Source organism: Motacilla alba, chromosome 8 (genome assembly GCF_015832195.1).
Source record: "Motacilla alba alba isolate MOTALB_02 chromosome 8, Motacilla_alba_V1.0_pri, whole genome shotgun sequence".
Lineage (NCBI taxonomy): Eukaryota > Metazoa > Chordata > Aves > Passeriformes > Motacillidae > Motacilla > Motacilla alba.
Window position 1 is genome coordinate 10,025,310 of NC_052023.1, and position 24,853 is coordinate 10,050,162.

Sequence of the window (24,853 nt, forward strand, 5' to 3'; positions counted from 1 at the left end):
TCTGTGATGGCTGTGCTTTTGCACATGGGCACAGGTGTCCCAGGTCAGCATTCTGCTGCAGACTCTGCCGTGAACCTCAGCCTGGCATCATGTCCAGAGTTGGGTGAAAATAGGCAGTACTGAGGCCAGCAGGCAAAATGATTGCAGAACCCCCACCTGTGTGTATCAATGGTACAAAAAGGCTGTACTGCCAGGTTTGGCCAGTCCTCTGTTATTAACAGCATGGATTAGGAAGCTGGTTTTAGTCCTAGTCTTGACATCACTGGCTCCTGGTCACCCCCATATTGTACCCCTTGCTACTTAGTGCCCAGCATGGCCCCTGTCCTTCCTGGCTTGGCAGTCCCGTGACCTGTTGCAGGGGGCTGCCAAGAGGTACAAGAGTGGGATTGTGGCTGGAGGTGTGCTTGTCCCTGGGGCCCATGTGTGGGGCTGAGTTTGAAACCCTACCCTGAGAACCACTGGTGAACCTTACTAAATAGTGGGGTGCTGCTGGGTAGGTGCAGAGATCATCCCTGTGCCACTGGTGTAGGTTTGCTTGAGACCCCAGGGACACAGCCAGGATGTGCTCTTGCAGAGCTGCTGCCTGAACTGCTCCAGCACTTGTTATCGACTTTCTGCTGGTTTATGTTTTGTGAAAAATACTAATTTTGCTAAATGCCAGTAAAGGGCTTTGTCTAGGCACCTCTACTTACAAAGGTTGAGATTTATTGGCCTCTTTGTCTACAAAGAAAGACCAGGCCTGATTATCAGATGGTACACGAGAGACAAGTGCTTAGGTAATCAGCAAACTGTCTTGGAGTAGAAATACGATGATTTTCCAGATAAACTCTCTAGCAAGAGCACTGGTGTTGACATTACATGGGAGCCTGTCTGCTGTGCTGCTGATTTCCCCTCTCTCCTCTGCCTTTGCTAAGCAGTAGAACTGCTTAGTGTAGACTCTCTGTGGAAGGCTTACTGAGGTTGCTTGACATTACTCCTTGGGTTTGGATTACCTCTTCCATCCCTCTTCCTTCTTGAAGACAACAGCACATCATGGGAAGGGTGCCTGGAAGGGTGGAGAGCTTGTTGCCTCCCTCGAGACATCGCTCACCTTTTGGTGTCTGTGTTCCCCCCTGGCTACAGGATGTTTCTCCCACTCCCTGCATCAATGGCCAGGAGCTGTCTTCCAGTGCTGGCTCGTTCTGAGACCTCACCTCCTCCCCTTTCTCCTGACCTGCTTCTGTAAAACAGCAGGTCATGAACCTTGGTTATTGTGAGGGGTGAGCTGAATGCTTAGGTGGAGAAGTTGTTAAAAGCTGTTACTAGGTGTATAAAGCTCATCATGTCTTTTTGGAAGGTGCAAATGATTTTTCTGGTGCCCAAGAAAGTTCTTGCCAGGAGCTTAAGGAGAGGTTCCCTCTACACGCAAGGTGCTTGTACAGATCTCTTCACGATACTTTGCTCTCTTTTTATGACTAATATTTATTGATTTTTTCCCTGAAGGAATAGACAGTAAAAATACAAAAAGATAAAGGTGTTACAGCTTGCTTATGTTCCCAAGTACCTCAAGCTTCTTGGGATAACCAGTGAAATTTTACAATTGTGCAGTTTTATGTTTTTATACTTTTTCAAAGCTGCAAGACCAGATAATGCTGCAGAGATCCAATGCACTAGGTTGGATGTTGCAGATGGACATAACTGATAACAAAAAGTATCAGAAAGGATGAGAGGGTAGAAATCTGGTCCAGACTGAGCACTCTGACCCATACTGAAATGTACCTCTGGAGCAGATACATTCCTTTGTATTCATATGTGTGATTTCTGCAGCGTGAATCTTGTGTGCATATGCTTGGCAATGTGTCCTTGTACAGACAGGCTGGTACTTTGCTTGGCCTGGCAGGGAAGGACAAAAGAATAAGCGGTGACTCTTGGTGGCGCCTCTGCATCCACCTTCATATCCCTCCTTTCTCCTGGTGGGAAATGTCTGGATGAGGCCATTGTACCCTGTCCTCCCATGGCATGAGGGGTGCAGTGCTCCACAGATACAGTCCTAAGGGTGCCTGGAATGGTAGAAACCATTTACATCAGTTCTGGCTGGGATAGTGAAAGGTTGCCTGTCATCCTTAGCACAGAAAAGACTTGGACCTCTTGAGTAGGTTTAGATGCGGGCCATGAAGATGAGCAGAGGGATTAAACACCTCTCCTGTGAGGAAAGGCTGGGAGCTTTGGGGTTGTTCAGCTTGGAGAAGAGAAGACTCCAAATAGACCTTATTGTGATCTTTTAGTACTTAAGGGGCTTATAAGATAGACTTTTCAGCTTGGCTCCATTGTGACAGGACAAGGAATAATGACTTTAAACTAGTCAACTAAATGTACAAAAGAAGATTTTTCATTGAGAGTGGTGAAACAGTGGCACAGGTTGCCAGAGAGGTAACATTCAACGTCAGGTTGGATGAGGCTGTGAGCAACCTGATCTAGTTGAAGATGTCCCTGCTCACTGTGAGGGAGGTTGGACTGGATGAACTTTAAAGGTCCCTTCCAAAACAAACTATTCTATGATTCTGTGTTCCTTTTCGAACACACCTTTCAGTCACTTCCAGAGATTTGGGTTGAGCTGCTGTCTGAAAGGCAAAACCAGCACTTTGCAATAGGTGAACTGTCCACCTCTGCCAGAAAATACATGGAGAGAAAGATGGCAAGAAAAGCAAAAACCATGCCAGTTAGCTTTAAAAACTGCTCTAAAGAGCCATGCATTAGTTCCTCAAATCTATTTGCTTCTCAGAGTATGGAAGTCTGTAGGTAGCAACTGTTAATGCAATTAAAATACGGATTAATATAAAAACAGTTTCTGAAATATAAAAGAGTGTCTATGTCCCTCCACGTTCCTAAAATTCCACTTCATAATGGCTTGATGAACTTGAGAAACACACCTAGAGGAACTCTGCATTCTTAAAATTAAAATACTTTCCCTAAAAGGTATGTATTGCCATTTCATGGGAGTCACTATGAGAAAATAATCTTTCCACTTACAGTTTATTCAGTGAGTCAGGTATTTGGTATTCATTAAATGTAATTACAGTCTAATTGGAGTTTAATATAATTTCTTCTTCTGTCCTCCAAGTTCAGTGCTGTAAGCCAAGCAGCCAAAGAAACTGAAAGATAGAAACTATTTAGCCTTCTTCAGTTGCCACATACTTAATAAAGCAGAGCCCTCTGGCTTGTGAAAGGACTTAGGTTGTACAAGTAGGTTGAGCTAGTCTGCATGGAAGAGTTACTCCTGGGTGATGGTGTGGCCATCAGTATCTCTCAGCTGGATGCTATGGCTTCCAGAGGCATGGATGCTTCTAGGTTGTGCTTGACCTTTATTTTATGAAAACGTGTGAGATGTGTAGCTTCAGGAAAGTGCCATATGAAGTGAAATCCCATAGTGTGCACTTGTTTTAATAATGATTTTTTTAATTACTTGGGAGCATTGATGGCAAGCTACTGAACTCCGATATTCAATATGTTAAAAGACAGTTTTGTCAGTTGGAAGGCAGACAGAAAAATTATCTGTTTTTCATGTGCCTCAAGCTCTCCTGGGCAGACATAGGCAGAGGCCCGTGAGACTGCCTCTTTTAATGCACATGTTTAGCTTTGAACAGCCAAGCAGTTGAGGAGCAGTCAGTAGAAGTATCTGTTGGCAGGACCTCTTATTAGGAAACTACTGGAAAATAGACTAGACAGGGCCCTGGAAGAAAGTGCTTTTCTTCAGGTTTCATTCCATTATTTTGAATACAGTTTTGAACTGCTGAGGAATGCCGTGATGTACTATGGGAACAGGCACATGCTGTCTGCCCAGCTCAGGAGAGGATGACTGGGTCCACTCCAGGTCTCACTTGCCAATACTTTTCTGTTTGGGTCATCTAACACTGAAATTGTGGTGTCACTGTGACAGCAGAGAAATGTCCAGAGACCTTGGTAGTTACCACTGCCTGTGTACATCAAGGCAACACCAAAACTGCTGAAGGGCATGTTGAAAAAGGGCATCATGCTGGTGCATGACACTGCTCCCCAAGTGGATCCTGCCATGCTGAGAATTTGCAGTTTTGTAGTGTAAGTAGGAGCCCTGCTACATTTCTGTGTTTGGGACGGAGCTGTGCCCTTGCCTGTGGCTGGGGAGCTACCAGGGTCACTCTGCTGTGGCTGGTTCCTCATCAACACTCATGTGGGTCACAGGAGCATGTTTTGGTTGCAGAAAGGTGGACAGGAGAGTAGACCTCTCTAATGATCTTTTGAGTGCTGCTCTGGTGACTGCTTTCCGTTTGTCCCTGTTTCAGCTGACTGGGATTATTCAAGGCATGGTGGATGGGCAGCCGAGCCTCCAGCAAGTGCTTGAGGTAAGCAGAGTAACCTTTAGTTCTCAAACTCTGACCTCTGGTCTTGCAGTCCCCTCTTCATCTCTTTCCCTGCACCCTCCCCTTGCTGAGAATCGAACCGCGTAATTTGACTATGATTACAGCTTCATTAGAATAACATTTGCTGTCACACTGGTGACACATTGCTGAGATTATTGAACCATTGATCTGTCATCTCCAGCTGTTCATGTCAGGGGTGCTGACAAGATATCCAAACTCCTGCCAGTAGATAGGAGAAGAGGCGATTCTTTCTTGAGCCAGTTTTAAAGCACCAAGACATTGCTCAAGACCACTGCTCCTGGAGATTCTGCTTTCATTTCTTTTCCCCTCCCTCAGCACTTTATTAAGTTATTTTTTCTACCTATTTAAATGCTCAATAATACATGTAGTATAGAAAGAAAATGCCTCTGAAATCTAATCTAAAGGATGTGTGAATGCAGATGCAGCCCTAATAATACCTTCTGCTTAATGTGGAATTCCTAGAGCATTTAAGGCATAATTAGCTTGGAAGTATTTCTCCATCAATAGCTTTCATTGGTAGTCAGACAGTGGAGGAAACCTCCTCAAGCAGAGCCTACTTGGGCTGCAGTTTGGTGTTTGATGCGTCATCTCTGTCAGGATTTCCACTGCTGTGTTACCTAATTGTTCCTAATCAGAATAATTGCAACAATTGTTTATCTGAGGAAATCAAATCAAAGGTGTTAAAATCCTCCATGGAGACAGCACTTGATGGGCACTCACATCAGGGAGTTTAGAAAGGTTACCACTGCTGTCCCCAACTCCAGGCAGGCTCATGTGAGACTGGCTAGGAGATGCTGTCAGCCAAAGGGAGTGTGGCTGAGAGGCTGGATGCTGCTTTTCTGGGGAGTTTTACTCAGAGGGATGTTGTACAATCAGTCACAGGAAGAAGCATCGACCCCTGGCAGGAAAGGCTGTGTCGGTGCCATGAGACTGAAGATGGTGCTCTGCAGAGGTGATGTCTCGCATCCATGCAAACACCCAGGGCTCCAGAGAGCATACAGCTGTTTAGCTTGTCTGTGAACATATGGATGCATGAGCCTGTTGCCCCCAGGAGGGAGAGAGCCCTCTTTGCCTGGATGGGTGAATGTAGATCGCCACTGGAGTATTCCAGAAAATTACTCATTCTGTTTCTATGGAAGCTTCTTAGAGTGTGGAAACACTTATGTAGAATTTTTTTTTAATTTGGACAGAAGAGGTGTTCATACAGCAGCATGTTTCTAGGTCAAAATGAGATTCAGGTCAGGCAGCTTCTGAGGCATGCTAGTTTACTCAGGAGTGAAAGGTGTCAAGCAGGGAAAAGAGAAGGGATTTCTGTTGCTGAAGCATTGAAAATGCTGCTAGTGAGGTTGCATAATAACAGTTGATTGCCTGCCACTGCAAGTTGATGGCCTGTCATCTGCTAGTTTTAGCTGGACTAAGTGTCTATGCAGGGCTTCTGTCTACGCAGGGCTTCTAGTCTGGGATGGTTCCTTAATCCCTGAGGTGGATAGAATCCTCCAGATTAACATGGCTCAGGACCCAGAACATCTGTGGGAAGTTGATCAAGAATAGTGGATCCACTTTAAATCTACACTACCCTGAACAAGCACTTCTTCAGAAGTGTAAGAAGAAAAGAAGGATCCATCCTGGAGAGGAAGGGGCCACCTGGCTTTGGTTGTTACTGCCACACAGTGCCTGGGTGTGCCCAAGCCTTCCAATTTTTTCCCCTTCCCATATCCCTCTGGTGCTATGTGAATTAGTGTATGTGATAAATGCTGTAGGGGATGGATGCCATCTCAATATACCTGTGTTTTCTCCTCACTGGAGGGGACAAAAGTTATGTTTCTATGAGCCTCTTTGGTACAGGGAGAGGAGAAATGCCAGGTAACAGCACAGTTGTATTGTCCCGTTAATGCTGCACAACTTTCATCCCTCCACAAGCAGAGCTGCTGTGGTGTCTGATAAGATCATCTCTCCTCTGGTTGCCTGATGTCTCCTATCAGAAATCTTCAAAGGTCCAAACGTGCTGTTGTTGAGATGGCAAGCAAAGAGAGAAGAGAGAGAGGGGGAGGTTGGATAAGATCACAATTTTCTTCTCTCTTGATTGCAAGCAGCTTATCTGAGTTTAACTCTTGTGGCTCGGCCTGTCACTGCAAAACTCATCCTCTTTTCTTGCTTTCCTTTCAGAGGGTTGACGAGTGGATGGCAAAGGAAGGCCTCTTAGATCCCAGCGTCAAGTCGATTTTTGTGACCTGTGGAGACTGGGATTTGAAAGTGATGTGAGTATGGGAGGGGAGGGAGATTTTTCTGGGCTTTATTGCTCCATGCTTGCTTGTAGTGCATATGTCTTTGTCCTTTCAAGCCTCCAACTGTCCCTAGTCATTGTTTCTTAGGGAAATAGTTTGCCATGCATAATTGGGAGAGGAGAGTTGTTTTAGAAGACAGATGGGCGCTGGGCATGGTGCAAGATCACTGCCCTGTAGTGAGTGAAGCCTTTCGGAACCCCAAGAAAAGTTTAAAATGGAGCTTTGTGATGTTTTGCCTTTTACCCAATATACTTTCCAAAGGGATGGATATTTCTGAGTGCATACGTGGATGATCAAGTGATGATCCTTACCTGACTTCCTGCATTTAAGGGTTTTTCTGTCATCTTGCCACAGTAAGTCAATGTGAATCACAGAGTAGTCTTTGGAACAGAACACAAGCAGAATACGAGGCAGGTCTAGCATGCTCCAGTGATGTTCTTATCGTTAAGGTCATCTTCATCAGCTGGGTGAATACCTGGCAAGTACCAGGTGGGGGCCTACTCTGGGATCTCCAAATGTTAGTGTATGTGCATGTTTTGTTAGAAAAATAGCTAGGCCACAACCTAAAACTGTTATTGTAAGAATGGAGCTAAATGTCCAAAAATTAAATTAGTTCAATCTCCAAAGTGTTTGCAGATCAGTGTCCTATACAGCTGAATTCACTTGGATTGGTATAATCTTGCTTCAGCTTTTCATTTCCCTCTGGTGCTGGATAAAGACTCCTGTTGTTATCACACCAGTAAAGCATGGGCTTGACACATCCCATCCTAAACTGACAGCCACAACTCGTTAGTAGTGTTACTTGGTTTTCACTGTGACATTGGTTTCCCCAAGCTGGAAGCCTAAATAAACTGCACATAGTCTAGGAGCAATCAGCACCAGTTCTTCCCTGACAAGCAGTCTTTGCAGAGTGGCAGCTCCTTGCCTTTTCTTTGCGTAATTAGTGAAACATGAAATATGGGGTCCAAAGCTCAGCACAAGCACTAGTGGTGATGAGAAATTGGCTCCAGACAGAGACAGAGGGGTGATATTTGAATTTTTGAGTCAGAATCTTGGTCCTTGCTCAGGCTGTGTCCAGAGCTCCTGTGTTAGCTGCTTAAATTAGGAGTGAGTTATTTTTCATTATATATCATATTTAAGCTGCTGTTAGAGACCAGCACAGTTGCTGTGCTAAACTTCTGTTTCTCATGTATTCTATTTTCTCTGTTCTTTACTCCTGTATTGCTGTTGTGAGAGTCCAATTTACCACTTTGTTGATGGTTGTGACAAACAGTTATCTTTGCTCCAAGCCCATCTTTCCATCGCTTTAACAGTGGGCTGACAAGATTCTCAGGTAATGACATCCTAACTTGGTTCTCATATGGAAAGAGCAACCTGGATGTGTTGGGTGGCTTTTTTTTTTCTTCTTCAGAGCTCTACAGTGGGCAAATAGAGGTAAAGATGAGCCCCATTTGTGGTGAGCCATAGGGGTTGTGAGGTGGGCTGGCTCAGAGGGACATGCTGTTCTAGAGTAGAGATACACTATTCACCGTTTGCAGTGGTCTCTCGCATGGATTGTCCCTCACTAGTCAGCTGGAAAAGAAGACTCCACTCCTGGCCATGAGGTTGTTGAGAGTGGTTCATTTCTCCCTCTTCCTTTTAATTTTTTTTTTTAAACCATTAACTTCAGCGTTCAATCCTGAAGCATCTTCAGGGCAGAGCAGAAAATGCATTCTGTGTTTCTAAGCACATGGATAGCAGGAGTCTGGCTGCAGCCGCCTGGTGAGTAGCACATCAGGCTGCTCCGTCGCCGATTGGGTGCTGCAGCGCGTAGCGTCACATCTGATTAGCACCATGCCAGTGGATGAGGCTGGAGTGAGGACTCCCTGCCAGCTCTGACTTGTCTCATTTCCCATTACTTTTTTATCCGTCACCACAAATGCCGAGTCTCCCTCCTGAACTAATTAAGTTTGCGTGTGTTTAGACACATTGCCAAATAGGGTTTAGCAAAGCAGAACTGAGCATCTCTTTTTAAAGAGAGAAAGCGGAGAGCTGAAACAAGGCTGCTCAGACAGGGAGGCAGAGCCTCAGAGACATGGAACATCCATGAGGTATTCCAGGGAATCACTCCATGCTTCCTTACAAGACCTGTGGTGTAGCTGATGCCCTTTGCTACCATGCTGAGACCACATGCTGGTCACAAAAGGCAGTAGGAAGGGAGGTGGTGCTGTTTGTCCACTTTTGGAGGAGTGTTGTTGGAACATTGCATGGTAGAAACCTGGCTGGGTTCAAGAGGAATTGAGGACACTGAGGTGAGTGCGACACTTCCTGGCTTAAGGAGCCACCACTTGTTACAGGTTTACTCCTAACTCTGCTCTTTCTTTTCTCAGCTTCCTTAGTAATGACAGCTGCTTGCATAGCTGCAGTCCTCTTACCCAGATCTTGAGGGGTTTGGAGTTCCCATCCGTTATCCTTAGCTTGGCTGGTAAACTATGCAGCTTTGTTCCTGGCTTCTCCAGCAGTGACCTGGGCATTTAGTTTGGCTTCTGACTGCATGTGCTGTTCTAGAGCTGAGACATGGTGTCTTCTAGACTGGCCTGTCTACTGTGAGGGCTTCTAGTGGGTGCCACTGGTAGGTGCCAGGGAGGCACAGTGGGATGAGCAAGTTGGATGTGGGGAAGTGGCTGTAACAAGGAGGAGGAATCTTCAAGCCTGTCAATGTTGGATGTAGGGATAAGGTGGGGAAAGCCAGGAGTTGCAATGTGTGTAGCTCTCCTGGCTCGTTTGAGCACCAGAGAAATAGTGATTGTCAGGGTGCTGCTCTCTGCTGATGGTGTCTGGCACTGCTGAGTCTGCAGGATTCAAGATGTAAACTCAGCTGCTAAAGGATCAGTAAAGTTTCTGTTTGGCTCAGGGATCTTCAGAAAATGAGGCACGGTGTGGCTACAGACTTGATTGCTCTTGAACACTGGAGCTTCCTAGGAAGACCACAGAGCTGCTTGTCTGTCTTCCCTCAGACAAAGGGAGCATTAGTCACAAGGAGCTGGGTGCCCAGAACACCAAGCACGTGAGAAGGGCTTATGGAGGTTGAGCATGAGTCAAGGTCCTCGGCCATGCTGCCAAAGGCTTTGTCATGGGTGTGGTGCACCATCAGAAGGTGCACCTGTTGGAGGGATTTGGTTGCTGCTGGAGAGAGTCCGTTGTGTGAGAGGGCTCCTAAATGAAGCGCTGATCCTCTACTGGCTGTGCTTGGATCAACCTGCTTTCAGTTCTTGGAGTGTGTGAATCAGGCTGGAGTTGGGGAGACAGCAGCTCTCCTGCCAGCCCTCCCCTTTCCTCTTGTTAAGATGCAATTTCTTTAATGAGGAAAACCTCTTGAGTAGGAACATCACCTTTCTTGAAGGCTTGTCCTGACAAGGCAGTTCAAGCCGACAGAGTCTCATATCAACTTCAGCAAATATCAGTCACTCATTACAGAGACTCTTCCCCCCCCCACCCCCCAGCAACACCCCTCATTCCCAGACAAGGGAATGAATCACACTTCTGCTCTTGAATACATCATGACAAGTCATGGTTCTAATGAGAGAGGGCCATTCATTCTGAGTGGAAAGTTCCCTGTGTCGACTCAGAAATGTTATTAATTAAAGAGAGCTACCTGAAGCAAAAGATGAAAGGAGCACCAGACCTGCCAAGCTAAAATATGAGTGGGGATACAGCCTCGTTAGACACACGGTCCTCAGGCCTCTGCATGCTCAGTGGGAGGATTCCTTTAGCCTGTTGCAAGGAGCTATAGTCCAAGTTTAACAGCTCTAGGGATGGATTCAGATACCTGATGTCGTCTGCTTTAGTGCTTGGACCTCATTCTGCACCTAGGTTGGAACTGACGCTAGTCATTAAGCAAATAGCATTGATGTGGCTTTGGGTGGTGAGGGTAACGTGCCTCTGAAGGGCTGAGGGAGCTGCTGACTGCAGGAGATGGGTTTAGTGGAAAAGAGGGTACTTAGTATCTGCCAGAGTTGAGCCCTTGTAATATAAGCTCTTTAGTGTAGTTTATCTCTGCTGAAATGTCAAATTGCTTTCCCCTGTGTGTGGAACCAGTTTGTGGGCTCTTAAACACAATGTGTATTAATCCTGGCAACGAAAGAGGCATTTTTACCATGCGTGCATAGATACAGAGTTGAAGTACAGTGAGGTTAAGTGAGATGCCTGTGGCTGTGCAGGCAGGCAGAGACAGAGCTGAAGTCTTATGTCCCAAATCTCAGCCCTGCACCATGATGTCAGAAGCATCAGTTAATCCTTCTCCTTCCAGATTTGGATTGTTCTGTAAATGCACTGAGCATAGCCCAAAGTACATGTAGGCTTTGGTCTATATAGCTCTGACATGAATATGCTTTAACTGCCCTTAGTGTAGCTGATCAGAACATGATAATTTATGTCTTCACAGGAAACTACTGCTCAGAAGTTTTTTATTTTCTTAAATAAGTGTTAAAAGGCAAGTACTCTCTAATATAGTGATAAAACATAGTGAAGTGTCTTGAAATGTTTATAGCCCTTGGTGCTCTTCCTAGGTTGGATATTAGTAAATTCTGAGCAGTAAATTATACCATTGCTTAATTTTGTCTTACTGTTTTAATTCTTTCTTGCAAGTTACACAGACTGGGAGGATGCTTGTCTTCTCAGACCAGCTCCAAATGTGGCAGTGGGTTGCTCTTTCTGGGCTTCTATCCTCGACATTTTTGAGATCAGAATTAGGTCATGAATGGAAAAGAATTGTTGGTGTTAATGTCCTCTGTACATGCCGTTCTTTATCACAGGACCAGGCGGAGGCTGGTAGCCTCTACCTCAGAGAGAAATTGCAGATGGCCACTGACTGGAGTGAGTGGGAACGCTTGGGTAGTCATGAGGAAGGGCAGGAGAAGGTGTGGGGTGGGCTGGCTGTGTGGCAGCAGGGCAAGAGGTATATTCAGAGTTGAGAGTAACAAGAAAGATCTGGTAACTGAAAGATAATGTAGTCATCTGCATTTAAAGCTGATAAAACAATTCCTTTCCAACTCAGATCTTTAGATTAGCTTGGTGGTGTTTTTTTAGTGGGGATCATTTTGCTGAACAAGCCTATGCTGTATCTCTTCACACGGTTACATTGGCTGAACAAAGAGTGTGGTGTGAACTACAGTGAAGGGATGGGACTGAATATCCAGGGTCAGGAACCTTTTGAGTCAGCTTTGCTGATGGAGTTGTTCATGTAATTACATCCTAAAGTGCTTTGCCAGAGCTAAGCAAGGGAGCCTTGTGAGCACTTACAGGGAATAGCACTGACCCCATTCACTTCTGCGACCCTGCAGTCCAGCTTTTGTTTTTAAAGAAAATGATATCACTTATGCAAAAAAAAAATAAAAAATTGGATGTTAAGATTTCCCCCTCTGTACACTCTTACTTAAAATGAATATACCAGACTTGACTTTTGTTATCCGTATGTACCAGTTACCCTGGCTGACTCCTGTTCTTGTCTTTATTTGAAATAATTGGTGGCTTGGGCTTCTGCAAGTTACATTGTCCTTGATGTCTGGGAATGTCTTTGGGTTAAGCTTTGGACATTAAATCTTTGCATAGGGATTATCGTGCAATGGACTGTCATGTTCAGGTCTGTTCCTTATCTAGCACATGATAGCAAAGACATTTGTCATATCAGGGCTGTAGTGGCTGCAGATTTACTGAGCTGTGGTCCCTGGTGCACTCTGGGGAGCAGGACTCTTCTACCTGGGAATTAAGACCAAAGAAATTGGAAGCAGCGATGAAAAGAGTCTGGAGAAACTTACAAATAAATTTGCAGTCTAGGGGAGAATGAGATGGGCATTGCATCCTGTACTTTATTTCCAGCACTGAATCTTTGGGATGGAGTAATAAGTGGAGAAGGTAGATTTTCTACCCCTGCATAACTTAACGTAAGCTGTTTGAAAACAGTCACACTGAACTGGATGTGAATCAATGGTCTCAATGTCATCTGCTCACAGAGTGGGGAACCATAATGCCCTCTGCACCAGGAATCACTAGGGTGAATTCTGTGTCCAGGGTTTTAATGAATTCAGGCAAAATGGTTTCAAAATCAATGGATCTATTATGGGTACTTGGTAAACGGGTACCTAGCCTCTGTCTGTATGAGAGCCCTCTAATAGTAGTTCAGGATTGTGGTGATTGTGTTCCTTGGGGAATTGAAAAGCTGGTTGGCTTGGGACTGCAGTGGACAATCACTGGAGAGCTGTTTGCCATCTGAATTTTTTTGTTTGTGGTGTGTGTGAAAAACAGGATTAACTCCACAAAGTGTTCGTTTTCTCTTAAAATAGCTTAATTTTTCTAGTGTTAGACAGCCATAGTGTTTCATGCTGGGTCTGAAATGTCAGCTATCTTCCTTTGGATCCCAGCTCTTCTTACTTTGCAGCTGAAGCAAAGCAGTTGCGTGTTGGCGCCAGTGCTGCCCTCTCAGTGGCTTGGCTGGGAGAGATGTGCTTATGGCATCTTTGCCTAGAGAGCTCTGCTTGAAGAATACTGCCAGCCTGGGAGCAGCATCCTTCCTCTTTCACCTGCTCTGCTGTGTGAGTCTATAGCTTTCTTGAAAATGTTTTATTTTGTTGGGATGTTTGTTTCCTGTTGGGAGCCATTTTCCTGGATGGGTTCAGTCCCTTTCCTCCTGAAGCTCCTGGCTGGCAAAGACCTACTGGGCCATCTTGAGGTCATCCCTGGTATTTTCCCTCCAGCATATTCTCCTGCGCCTTGTCCAGTGACACTCTGTATCCTCAGGAGTGGATGATGGGGTGCGTGCAGGAGTTGGGAGGACACCAGAGCTGCAGACCAACCTTTTGAGCCGAGTCCATTTCATGTGGGAGTCACCGTTTCCCATGTTTGGCCCAGGTGCTGCCATCCACAGCCTGGCACCCCAAAGGTAGTGTCACGTGCTCAGACATTGATGTGGACCAGGTTTTAGCAATGATGTGAGGCATATGGAGGTGGTAGTAGAAGAAAGCAGAATAGAGAAGTCTGTGGGAAGAAGACAGAGGAAGCAGGGCAATGTCCTGGCAGGGTTGTGTCCGGAAAGCTCATACTGCCCAGGACTTTATCCTGCCTTGGTCCTACCAGCTTTGCCTCTCTTGGAACAAGGATTTCTCCTCCTCTCTGCCTGGCACCCTTTGTTTTTCCTCTGTAGGTGCCTCTTGGTCATCTGTAATCTCCTTGCTCCAGTTTTTCCATGTGAATGTTGAACCAGGTCTCGGTGTTGACTGTCGGCCAGCATGCCCAAGGTGCCTGGGCACCAGCTGAGTTCAGTTCCTCATCCCTGCCTGGAGTCACGTCTGTCCCTGCAAACTGGGTGGATGGAGTAGGCTGGTGGGAGGTTGCCAAGACCTCTCCTCCAGCTCACAATGCTCCCAGCTCTGAAGAGAACTTTTACATTTTATGGACCATTTAGCTTCCCAGTGGTGATCCTAATTCTTCACAGCATGTATATGCCATTTCTTGGTTATTAAAAGGACCCCTGAAAAGGAGCTGCCCTCTGAGTCAGAGCTCTTCCATGCAGTTAATTGCAGGAAGGTTTTCCTTAGACTGTGAGGCTTAATATTTCCAAACTCTCCCTATGCTAAGAGGGTGAGTTAGTACCCAGGTTTCCCCACGGCTGCAGAGACTGACCCTTGTGCACCATCAGTAAACAGACACAGGAAGAACACTTACTCTGGGACTAGTTCAGACTTGGAAATGCTCTGGAGGAAGTCCACTTGTTTCTCCACAAAGCTCAAGAGTGCTTTAAGGGTTGTCTGGCCAGGTGTCTCAGTCTTTCATCTCTATATCCTTATTTTGTGTGACACTTCAGGTGCCAAAGTAGCCTCCATTCCTTGGGGGCCCAAGGAAGCACCATGTTTACTGGGAAAGGAGTGATTACCTTGGACTTACTGACAGGTCAGCCAAAGGTTGGATGGATGGATGGACTGGAGGTGATTCGAGCAGGGAAGTTCTTTGTCAAGTCACTGTGCTGTGTATGAGAAAACAGAGGCAGCAAGCCATTAGACTGTGTATTTCAGGTGTGAGGAAGCTGCTGAGGTCCTCTGGCATTGTGAAATGCCAAGTGAAATGTTACTGCCATGTGGAGCACAGCAGTGTGTTGGAATTAATGAGTCTGGTGTAGGAAGAGCACACGTGAACAGTCTGGAGGGTTAATGTCTGAGGATGATAGACTTAGGCAGGGGTTTGTCATCAGGATTGCTGTGTTTGGGAAGCACGTTCTAATGGCAAGACCACATAAAAAGAAATTGGGACTTGCAAGGAGAGCACTAAAAGTCATCAATTGGCAAAGTTGTTTTGCGTTTGCTGCAGGCCTGAAGCAAATTGCTGGCTTAAGGGGCTCTAAGCTCCTGGGTCTTGCACTGGATTTACAGGTAAGGTGAAATTGAGAAGGTGCTAAGTAATTAATTCCTCTTCCTGTGACCAGGATGGGAGATGGTTCTGACTTGCCACTTCTCCTCAGAAGTTGCTTCAGAAGCTGGTAAGGGCTCTGGTTGTGAAACCCAGGAAGCAAAGAGGATCCCTGGGTGCCTGACAATTGCTTTTCTCTGTTGGTTCTTTCTTGCAGGCAGCCTCAGGCTGCCTGTCTCTTTGTTAAGAGAGTGACAGCAATGTGACACCGTGAAAATAATTACTAACAAATCACGGTGGTGACTGCAAACAGCTCGCTGTCTTCAGAGGCATGTCAGGGAGCATTAGAGCAGGGCCGTGGGAGCAGCAGAGCGGCTAGGGGCTCTTTCTGTGCTCTAGGCTGAGGGAAGATCTTCGGAGACCTTTGGCGCCTGCCACCCCCACATCATTCCTTCCTCGTTGGCTCTTTCTTTCCTCCCTTCCCTGCCTTTGCCATCAATAATTAAGCCCATTAATTGCAGAGTGAGTTTAGAAAAGCTGCTAATGGTAAGACAGGGCTTCTGCCTTCCCTGGATTCAGCAACTAGACACAGAACAATGAGAAAAATTCTGGAGAGGTATCATGGACAGAAGCACATCCAAGCTGTGTTTTCCATCTTGCAGCTCTCGTGTGTTGCCCTGGGCAGTAATGTTTATTAGCAGTGTGCCCCTAGGAATTCATGTGCTGCTGGTGCAGTTGGAGAATGGCCCATGTCCTTGTCCTCAGGACCTTCAGTCTCAGTGAATCTGAGATAGGTTTGTAATTGTGCAGAGCATCACAGCAAATGTGCAGTTACCTGGCATGTCCAGCAAAAAAAGTGAGCAGAAGAATGAGGATGTTCCAAGATACAGTAGAGGTGGTGCCATTCAGTGCGACTGAAGCTGCAGGTGAAGGCAATCCTTCAGGGAATAAGGGGTGAACAGGTCATGTGTGAGGAAGGTGGCTGATACCAAATAGAGCATCTGGGAGAGTTTCTGCAGGGATGAACCCCTGTTCATGGGTGGCTGTTTTGGAGTGGGGGCCCTCCTGCAGGTCTGCACAGCGTCTGAGGGAAGCTCCCTCTAAAGCATCTCATTATATTGATATAAAGCTCCCTCCAAAGGGTGGGTCTAGCAGAGATACTGATAGGAAACTGGAAGGCAGCTGCTGGCTGAAGTGTCCTTCAGCAGCATTGATAATCAAACCCCTGGGCAAGCTTTGAGAGGGATCTCACAGCCTCCCCTCCCCTCCTTGTTCCTGGTGGTATTTCCTGCGCCAGTTTGAGAACAGGCTGTGCCGTTTGGCAGGGCTGTAAGGGGAGGCAGAAGGTGCGGATGGGAGCCTGCTCCCAGGTGCCTGCTCTGCTGTGCAGTCTTCATTCCCATTCCCTTAGTTACTAAAGTGATTTTCCTGACTGTCACATCTGTAAATAATGTTGCTGGCGTATCTAGCTGGATGCAGAGTGGCGATGGATGGGGGAGGGCTGGCGCTGAGGGTGGCCGTAACAGCCCCTCTCCCCGACTCATACAATATTTATGCAGGGCTGGGAGTCGGCGGCACTGACCTCTGGGTCGTGCTGTTAAACAGCTCCCGCAGCCCCTGCATCCTAATTGCTGCACTTGTCCTTTGCTCTGGAGGATTCGCTGCTCCTTCTCTCCAGCGAAGCAAATACTAATGGCAGCTTGTGCTTGGAGGTGGGAGCGGTCTCTTCCCCACAAGGAAAACATAAACTTGTTTTCCCCTGTGCCTGTGTAATTTGCACAGAAACCTGTGCTCAGACCCTGTTACCCAGCGTGCCAGTCTCCCCAGTGCTGACAGCATGAGAGCCCATGAAGCTGCTGTGCGTGCAGTTTTGTGTTGTGTATCATCAGAGGGCACTGGGGGCAGTTTACCCCATCCCACTGGCTCCTATTAGGATTTCTCTCTTCCCTCTAGTGGGGAGTGAGAAGAAGAAGCCATCTCAGAAGTCAGTTGAAAGAACAGAACTGGGTGATCTGGTGCCAGAAGAAGACAGAGATGATGCCAGGAAAGAAGAGAAGTTCAAACAGAGTCACAAAACAGAGTGGCATCTTTTCTTGTAGATAAATGGTCTACTTCAGTGAGTGGAAAGAGAGGTGATGCAGAAGGCTGGAGGCTCCCTCTGTGGATGAGGGGCTCTTCCCCTTGCAAGTGGTACAGCCATGGCTGAAGGTGGAGACAGACCTGGCAGACAGGTTTTCAGCTGATTCGAGTGATTCAAGAAAGCACAAAAGACAAAACTTTTGATTGCTAGAGCTACCATGGCTTTCCCCCATGCCTTCTGGCTAGGCTCTGTCCTGCTTGGGGCTTCATATCAGGTGTCTGCAAGTCCAGTGACCTGACTGACCACCCACGTCCCTTATCCTGCCTTCCTGGGTTGGCAGGTCCCCGCTGCGACTGGAAAAGTGCTGTTTAGACTGGAGACTAATGGCCTTTAAGTGACATGATTGTATTATGGTAAGCGTCTATAGGCTTTACCATTAGGCACTAAACAGTTTATGACTCATAGCAGAGAAGCCCTTGTCCTGAAGAGTTTATTCACTAAATGGTCCGGACAGACAAGGCTTGGAAGAGGCAAGGTTTCCTCCTGCCTGTCAGACAGCAGATCTAAGGAAGGCATGGACAGGACATGTCTTCTTAATTTACAGGAGCACCATTGGCTCTAGGTCTCATGTGTTCAGGTTTCCTAGGGCAATGGGATTTGTACAGTGGAAGGAGAATAATATTTAATTTTAGCTTAGTTTTTGTGCGTATTTTGGTTTTAAGGGGGTTTAGACACGATGGGTACATTGATTTCATCAGAAATATTCCCTTACTCAGTGCATAATTACAGTGTTCTGCAGCAGGAGTCTGAATGCTCCCTCTTAAAGCAGCTGGTATGCAGAGAACCAGGTGATTACTACATTAGTGTCTGTATGAAAGGCTTATTAAGAGGCCATATAGACAGAGAAAGGACACATGCATGTGTAATCAGGATCTGCTGGAGCATGATTCAAAGAATAATTTAAATAGGGATTGCTAATCCAGCCACCTGTTCAAAGTAGAGCTAACTTCAAATTTAGATTGAGTTGCTCTGGGTCTTCTCCAGATGAGTTTGAATGTCTCCAGGGGAGGAGATTTTGCCACCGATCTGTTCCAGACCTTTATTACCTGCATGGTGAAGAGTTCTTCCTGATGACAGATTGGGCATTCACCTGCTGCAACCTGTGGTCATGATGCATGACATTCAGTGAGAACACAGTATGCAATTTTGTACACTGCTCTTCATAAGATGTTGTATAATGTCGTGTTTGGTAAGCAGACAGACTCTCACACCAAGGTTGTGTGTAAAAATCTGTTTGTAGGGGTTTTTCATAGGGTCAGGTTCCGATGGCTGGGGAGGCAACCTCAGCCTTGGAGACTTTGCAGTTTCGCTTTTCTTGGGAGCAGTGTCATGCATTTCTGATGTCAAAGGGGAGTCCATCTAGTTGTTCTCCATGTCTGGAAGGGATGGTGAGAGCATTTGCTTTACCCCTCCACCAATCTGGAGTAGTGCAAATCTTCCTCCTGCTGCACTTCTAATCTCAGCTGAACCATGGAACCAGCAAGCTCTGGTTTCCTGCACGGTAATTAAGTACTTATTTAAAAATCAGGAAGCTCAGTTCTGATCCTACTATCCCTGTCTGTTTACAAACTCCAGGTAGAGTTTCTCTAGATTTACTCCCACATGCCTAGCAGCGGAATCAGGCCCAGTAAATAGAGCTATGAATCTTTTTAAGAGAAGCTGTTAACAAGTAGCACATAGATTTATTGTAGCATCATGTGTGTGCAATTGTTGATGAACATCTTCTGTTGGAGGCTGAATACCTGCTGTGTTACAGCCTTGCTTTTAATGTTGAGATAGCATCTCTGCCAGCATCTTGCTGATGCACAGACAGATACTCATAAAAGGGCCAGATCTCTCTTGGTGTTAAATGCCTTCATGTTTCATTAAGGTTGATGGCAGTGGAAGGCACACAGTGCTTTGCAGGACGAGCGAGTCACAACGAGCCACTTGCCCTATGTGCTTTTTGTGGCAGAATTATGTCCCTAGTGTATACATTGCTCTGGCTGCAAAAGGCTAACACCCTTTTCCATTCACCAGCTAGCGGCTTGGAAAGCAAGGATCTTGAGCTTCTATCAAGTTTCTTAGTATCCAGCAAAAATTTAGAGAATAGGGATCACACTGTTAGCATATGATGAGTGTTCAGATATTTCAGCCAATGCTGCTATGAGTCTCAAGTGTTAAGGCTTGCAGTTTGCCTTTCATGCTTCCTAGGCAGGAATTTGTCTGGTAGAGGGAGAATGCAGGTCTGTCCAGAATTGGCATCATAGAAAAAGAAAAGATCTGGAAGTGCCAGGTATTAGCCTTGCTGCTTAGCCTGTGTTTTTGGCCTCATTACACTAATCCAATTAAAGGTTGATAGGAAAAGATAACGCACACTCCAGTGAAGGGGTTTGTGTGGGAACTGCTTTCCTTCCTGGGCATCTGGAGTGGCCTAAGTTATGTTGTGCATCACCACACCTCCTCAGGCCCTGCAGACCCACTGGTGCTTCCGTGTGCCATGGTGTGTGCTCTTCTCCTGCATTGTGTCTCTCTTATTACTAATGGAGCATGGATGCATTTTAGCTGCTGGTCAGCCCTCATTAATATCCAGAGATGACAGGTTGACATTTGTAAAGAAGACTTGCATTGACCTTCATGTTGTGCATCGGTGCGGTTGTCGTACAGTGCCCTGTGCTGGATGCTTCTCCCCGTGCTGCCTCGGGAATGCATTTGTGTTAGCAAAGGGACCGACTGCTCTGTAACCCTTTGCTGCTGACAGGAGTGCAGGCAGTGTGTCTGGATGTCTCTGCATCCCTCTGCCCATTCCAGGACTGGTTGCTGTAGAGCCTCCATCCATCCCAGTGAACAGGACTGGAGGGTGTTGGGGTTGCACTTGTGGCTCCTTGTGGTGGTTTGTTATTTGGGTACTGGGGCCTTAATGGAAGACAGCTTTATGCCAGTAGCAATGACCCGTCTTCTTCCTTTTCCTGGCTCTTGTCTGGGGAAGCAGTAGAAGAAAAGGCTGTGCTGCCCAGGCATCCTGAGTGCTGTCAGTTGCCTGTCTCTCCCCCAGCCCACGCCGTCCTGGCTTGAGGACTGCTGCAGCCTGCTCAACAATGACATTTATTAACAGAGGGGGCTTTGAAAAAAGGCAGGCTGCTCCTGCAAAGGCTTCTCACTGTAACTCTGTCTCCTCTCACCAGCCCGTCTGAGGCAATGGCTGCTGGTGTTGAAATTCATTAGTGTTACCTGACAGGCGATGGAGGCTTGCTCTGTCTGTTCCCACTTCCCTGCTCTCATGTCCCTGCTTCATGCACGCTGATATTTAAAGCTGATGTGTGGCTCATAGGCTTGTTGCACTGTGACAAGTCTGGGGGTGGTTGAGAGAACTGAGAGGGTGGAAGGAAAGCAAAGAGGGAGGGAGATGGGACCTGTCTCAGGGTTTCTGTGAAAGCCCAGGGCTTTTCAGACCCTCTCCAGATGTACTGTCTTTCCACAGCTACTGCTTGTGAATTTTAAGAACAGCCATGCAGGTGTGGTTTGTCTGGCACTGATGAGGGGGCAGAGAGAGATGGCACTGTGTGTGCTTGGTGAGGGCTAATCTAGTAGAAAGCAAGAGAGGGTGGGCTCCTCTGGCCTCTTGGCTGGTCTGTGGGACTGAGAAGTTGTGAGTGGAGAGCCAGAGGTCTGGCACAGGGTTTGTACTTCATTTTGGACAGAAGCATGTTTGCACTGAGTGGCAAAGTGACTCCAGCACTGAGGAGGAGACACCTCCCTGCCGAAGCTTTTGGATTCACTAGAAAGTTGCCCCAGTCTAATCTGAATTACTGGGATGAGGGAGTTGGGGTTTGGGGATTTTTGTGAAGGTGTATGTCAGCATGCTTCAGTTTTTGTAGGCTGTGGTGTGGCTTGGGCTGTTCTTTGTGTGTGGGCCACTCTGCTGTGTGTGGGTGCTGTGACATCACCCTGGCAGAGGCCTCCTGGTTTGGCACTGTGGTTTCAGCAGTCCGCAGCTGCCTCTTTGGGAGTATATGGATCTACCTAAACTGCTTTGAATTCCTAGCTTGGCCCCATCTCATGTAAGTGCAGGTTAAGTGCAGACGGGTGCAGCTTTGCCTGTTGCAGTGCCATTTCTGTGCTAAATCAGCTCAGGTGCCTTAGCATAGGATGTTATTCCCTTGCTAGCTTGTTCTGTTGGGAGAGGACACTTAAGCTTTCCTCTTGGTTGGGCAGACATGCCACTCTACATCAAAACAGAGGAGAACCTCTGAGCTGTGTGGTCTGGAGTGTTGACCAGCCTTACTTTGAATGAAGGGACCCAGCTGAGGTGGTTTGACAGCTCCTCTCTTTCACCATCGTGCTGTTGTTGCTTCAGCATCCAAGCAGCTTCCTTCATCAGTGGAGGATTTCCAGGGCAGGAGCCTGCCAGTGCTCTCCTTTGCAGCCCAATGCACAAGTGTTGGCCAGGACACAATTATAATGTTCTGCATCTCTTACAATGCAAGGTCTCTAGGGAATGGATTTTTTTGGAAGGTTAAGATCAGGTCTGTAAACCCCAAGATTTAATGTCCCTTTATCTTCCCATAGAAGAACTCGTTCTTTTAACTGCCTCGATATCAATACACCCTATGTGTAGCAAGTGGCCCAATTTCTTTGTCTCCTGACATCCTGAACCCAGAAGCAGATGGACGTTAACCAGCTCTGATTAGTTGGGAGAATCGAGCATTAATTTTTTATACACCAGAACCACCTGAGTGACGGAAATCAATTATGGCTGCCCCTCCCCCTTCCATATTAATGTGTTGGCTCTGAGCATAGATGGAGGGACCTGTTGAAACGAGAAACCCCTATTTCTTCGTTTGACCCTCTAGATAATTAGGGTTAAATTGATATGCTATCGCACTGGTGACACATTTTATCTGCCTCTGTTTGTACAAGAGGATACAATAGTGGAGGAAGGACCAATTTGTGCCCTGCTTTAGCTAACCAGACTGAGATAAAAGGTGTCACTAGTATGATAACGTTCTTGCTTCATGCTCCTTTATTGTTGCTCAATTTGCCTTTTTTTTTTTTTTAATCTTGTTCTTTTTCTTTCAGTACCCTTGGTCATATTTTAACTCCATGCCATCGCATAATGACTCCCTGCTAAATGTGTGTGGAGATAGGCAACTCTGGCTGACAGCCTTCCCTGATAACCGAATTCCAGCCCATCCATCACTAGGCTGCTCTCCTTAACTTAAGGAAAGTGATAACTAAAGCAAGGCCGTTTATCACCGCCGAGCTGTGCGCTTCTTGCTGCCTTAGAGTGAGCTGGCTTCAACAGCAGAAATGCAGCCATGTCACCTCACCTCCTATTTGCATCTCGTTCATCTCCAGGCTCCATTTACCCTGCAGGATGGTGAAGTAGGGCTGGATGGAAATCTGAGCCTGAGGTGGTGGAAGCTCTCTGAAAATGGTGCAGAGTTGCCCCTGCTGACCGTGGCCTAAGAAGGACTTAGACTTGCTTAGCTGGTGGAGGAGAGTGTGCTACGTGATGTTACTTTTTCTTCTGAGCAAAGGTGATCTGCATTTTGGGAGCAGGCAGAAGTTATGTGCTCCCATCTCTGGAGGGAGGATAGAGCATCAGAGCTGCATTGGAGGCTGGAAAATCCCACAGCCATTTTCAAGTTTCTCCATACTGAATGCAGTTTGGCTGATGGGGTGGTTTTTGAAAGACAGCTTTCCTAAGGAATGAGAGCTTCAGTGTTTGGGAAGCCAGTTAGACCTTATTCAAAAACTGGAAGGATCATGGGATGTTGAACGCAACAAAATGTGCCATCATTTCTCCTTTACCTGAGGGAGGGCCAAATCCTGAGCTCTCTGCTAAAGCAAGGCTGCCCTCTGTGAGCAAGTTTGGCTCTGGCAAGAGCAAGAAGCCAGACTGAGCATAAAAGCTTATTTTTCAAATAAGTGAATGCCCAAGTGAATGGTGGCTCTGATAAATAGACATACTTCCTTACAGCCCATGATACTTCTGTTCCCTAGGACAGCCACAGATGTGCCTTATTTAGTCCAGCCTGGTAAAGATGATAGAGAAACTCCTGCCTGGTCACCAGGCTGATGACTGGGGGCGACCACTGCAGGTGACAGTCTTGGGACTGGGGAAAAGATTTTGCAGGGGTATTTTCCTCCCCGTAGCTAACGGAAGACCTGGTTCCTGGAGTGCTGTTCCTCCTCCCCTGTGCCAGGAATGCTGTATATTCAGACTAGACCAGACCCATATAGCAACCCTTTGCTAATCCTTGCTCAGTGCCTGTGACCCCAGTGGCCTGGAGCCACCAGGACTGCATCCTTCAGCTCAGGGATAGACTTATGTTTTGGTCTGTGCTGGTGATAACTCGCCCGGGTTATAACGTGAGTGTTGGTCTCCTGGCGCTTGAAAAACTTGAAGCCCCTCTGCTGCTGACAGGAAATGAAGGGAGCACAAGCTTGTAGGGGGAGGGGGAATGTCCTGAGGTCACACAGCTTCACAGGCAGTTTCTGGGGTTGTTACTTGTTTGCAAAAATGTGTCATTTATTTAGTTGACATATTTATTTGGAGCATTTATTTTCTCCAATTAAAGACCCACTGTCCTGCGCCCAGGGCGCACTGCCATCAGTCTCGGGGTGAAAATAGAACCAGACTGTCCAGTTTGCTGGGCCTTTTGGTCCCACAGGGATGGCAGTGCTTCAGATGCCATTCGTTGTAGTGGGTGGTTTGCTGTCAATCCTGTGGCTCACAAGAACAATGCTGCTCTCACTTCTTCTGGACCCTATCCAGAAGTTAGGTAAAAAGATAATTTTTTTTCTAACTGGAGCTAGGCTGAGACCTGTATTAATGAAAGCCTCTTGGGTTTGGAGGAGAAACTAATTTTTTGTAACATACCTTTTGCTAACTTCTGTTATCATTTTCTCTAGCTAAATGTGAATAGACTGAAGAGGTTGAGCTAATCAAGTGCCTATATTTAGACCAATTGTTTGTTTTAGATGGTTCCTTTTCTTGCGATTCTTGATTTGGGCACCAGCAAAAAGCAGCTTTCCTGGAGAAAGAGCTTTCTCAGCATGCTGCTTGGGGCTGGTTGGGTCTGTTTGACTAAGGGACGTCATGGACATCTGTGTAATGGCTGTAAAGTGCATGGGCCAGGCTGCTGTTCGTGTGGCAGTGTGCAGTTGTGAAGAGTGATTCCAGGTGCTTTATTTCAGCACAGTGGAGTCAGACCAGCTGTGCCCAGGGATGGGACTGTGCTGTCGACTTGGCACTACTTGCCCTGCAAATCACTGTAGCCCTGCTCCTTGCAAGCTCCTTCTTTTGACAGCCTTCCTGCTTTCAAAGAGATTCCTCTGGACATTCTTATTCAGATATGTTTGTATGACTTAAATGATTGGTCCTGAATCATCACATGTACATCTTCTCAGGACCAGGCATTTGACTTTGGCATAGGAAGTCTATTACTTTCTTAGCCTAAGCAGGGCAAAGGTAATACACAGATGGGTCCCAGTGTGTGCTGGCTCTCTTGGCAACATATTCCCAGGAGATTCCCCTGAATATGTTTCCTAGCTTCCTTCCTTTCCTTTGCCTCGAGATGGAGGAGTCACCAAAACCAGACTGCTCTGGCAGTGCACTACCCTGGGTCTCACATTATCTGCAAGTGCATTATCTGTGTTGCTCCTTCATC

At 46.6% G+C, this 24,853-nt stretch overlaps 1 protein-coding gene across 3 annotated transcripts in view; it reads left to right on the forward strand.

Moving 5' to 3' along the window:
* ERI3 (ERI1 exoribonuclease family member 3) overlaps window positions 1–24,853 on the forward strand; it is a 129,706-nt gene that overhangs the window by 25,393 nt on the left and 79,460 nt on the right. For all 3 annotated transcript variants that reach the window (XM_038145157.1, XM_038145158.1, XM_038145156.1), the window contains exons 4-5: window positions 4,299–4,358; window positions 6,564–6,655. In XM_038145157.1, the coding sequence (XP_038001085.1) occupies window positions 4,299–4,358; window positions 6,564–6,655 (152 nt within the window). The remainder of the gene's footprint in view (window positions 1–4,298; window positions 4,359–6,563; window positions 6,656–24,853) is intronic.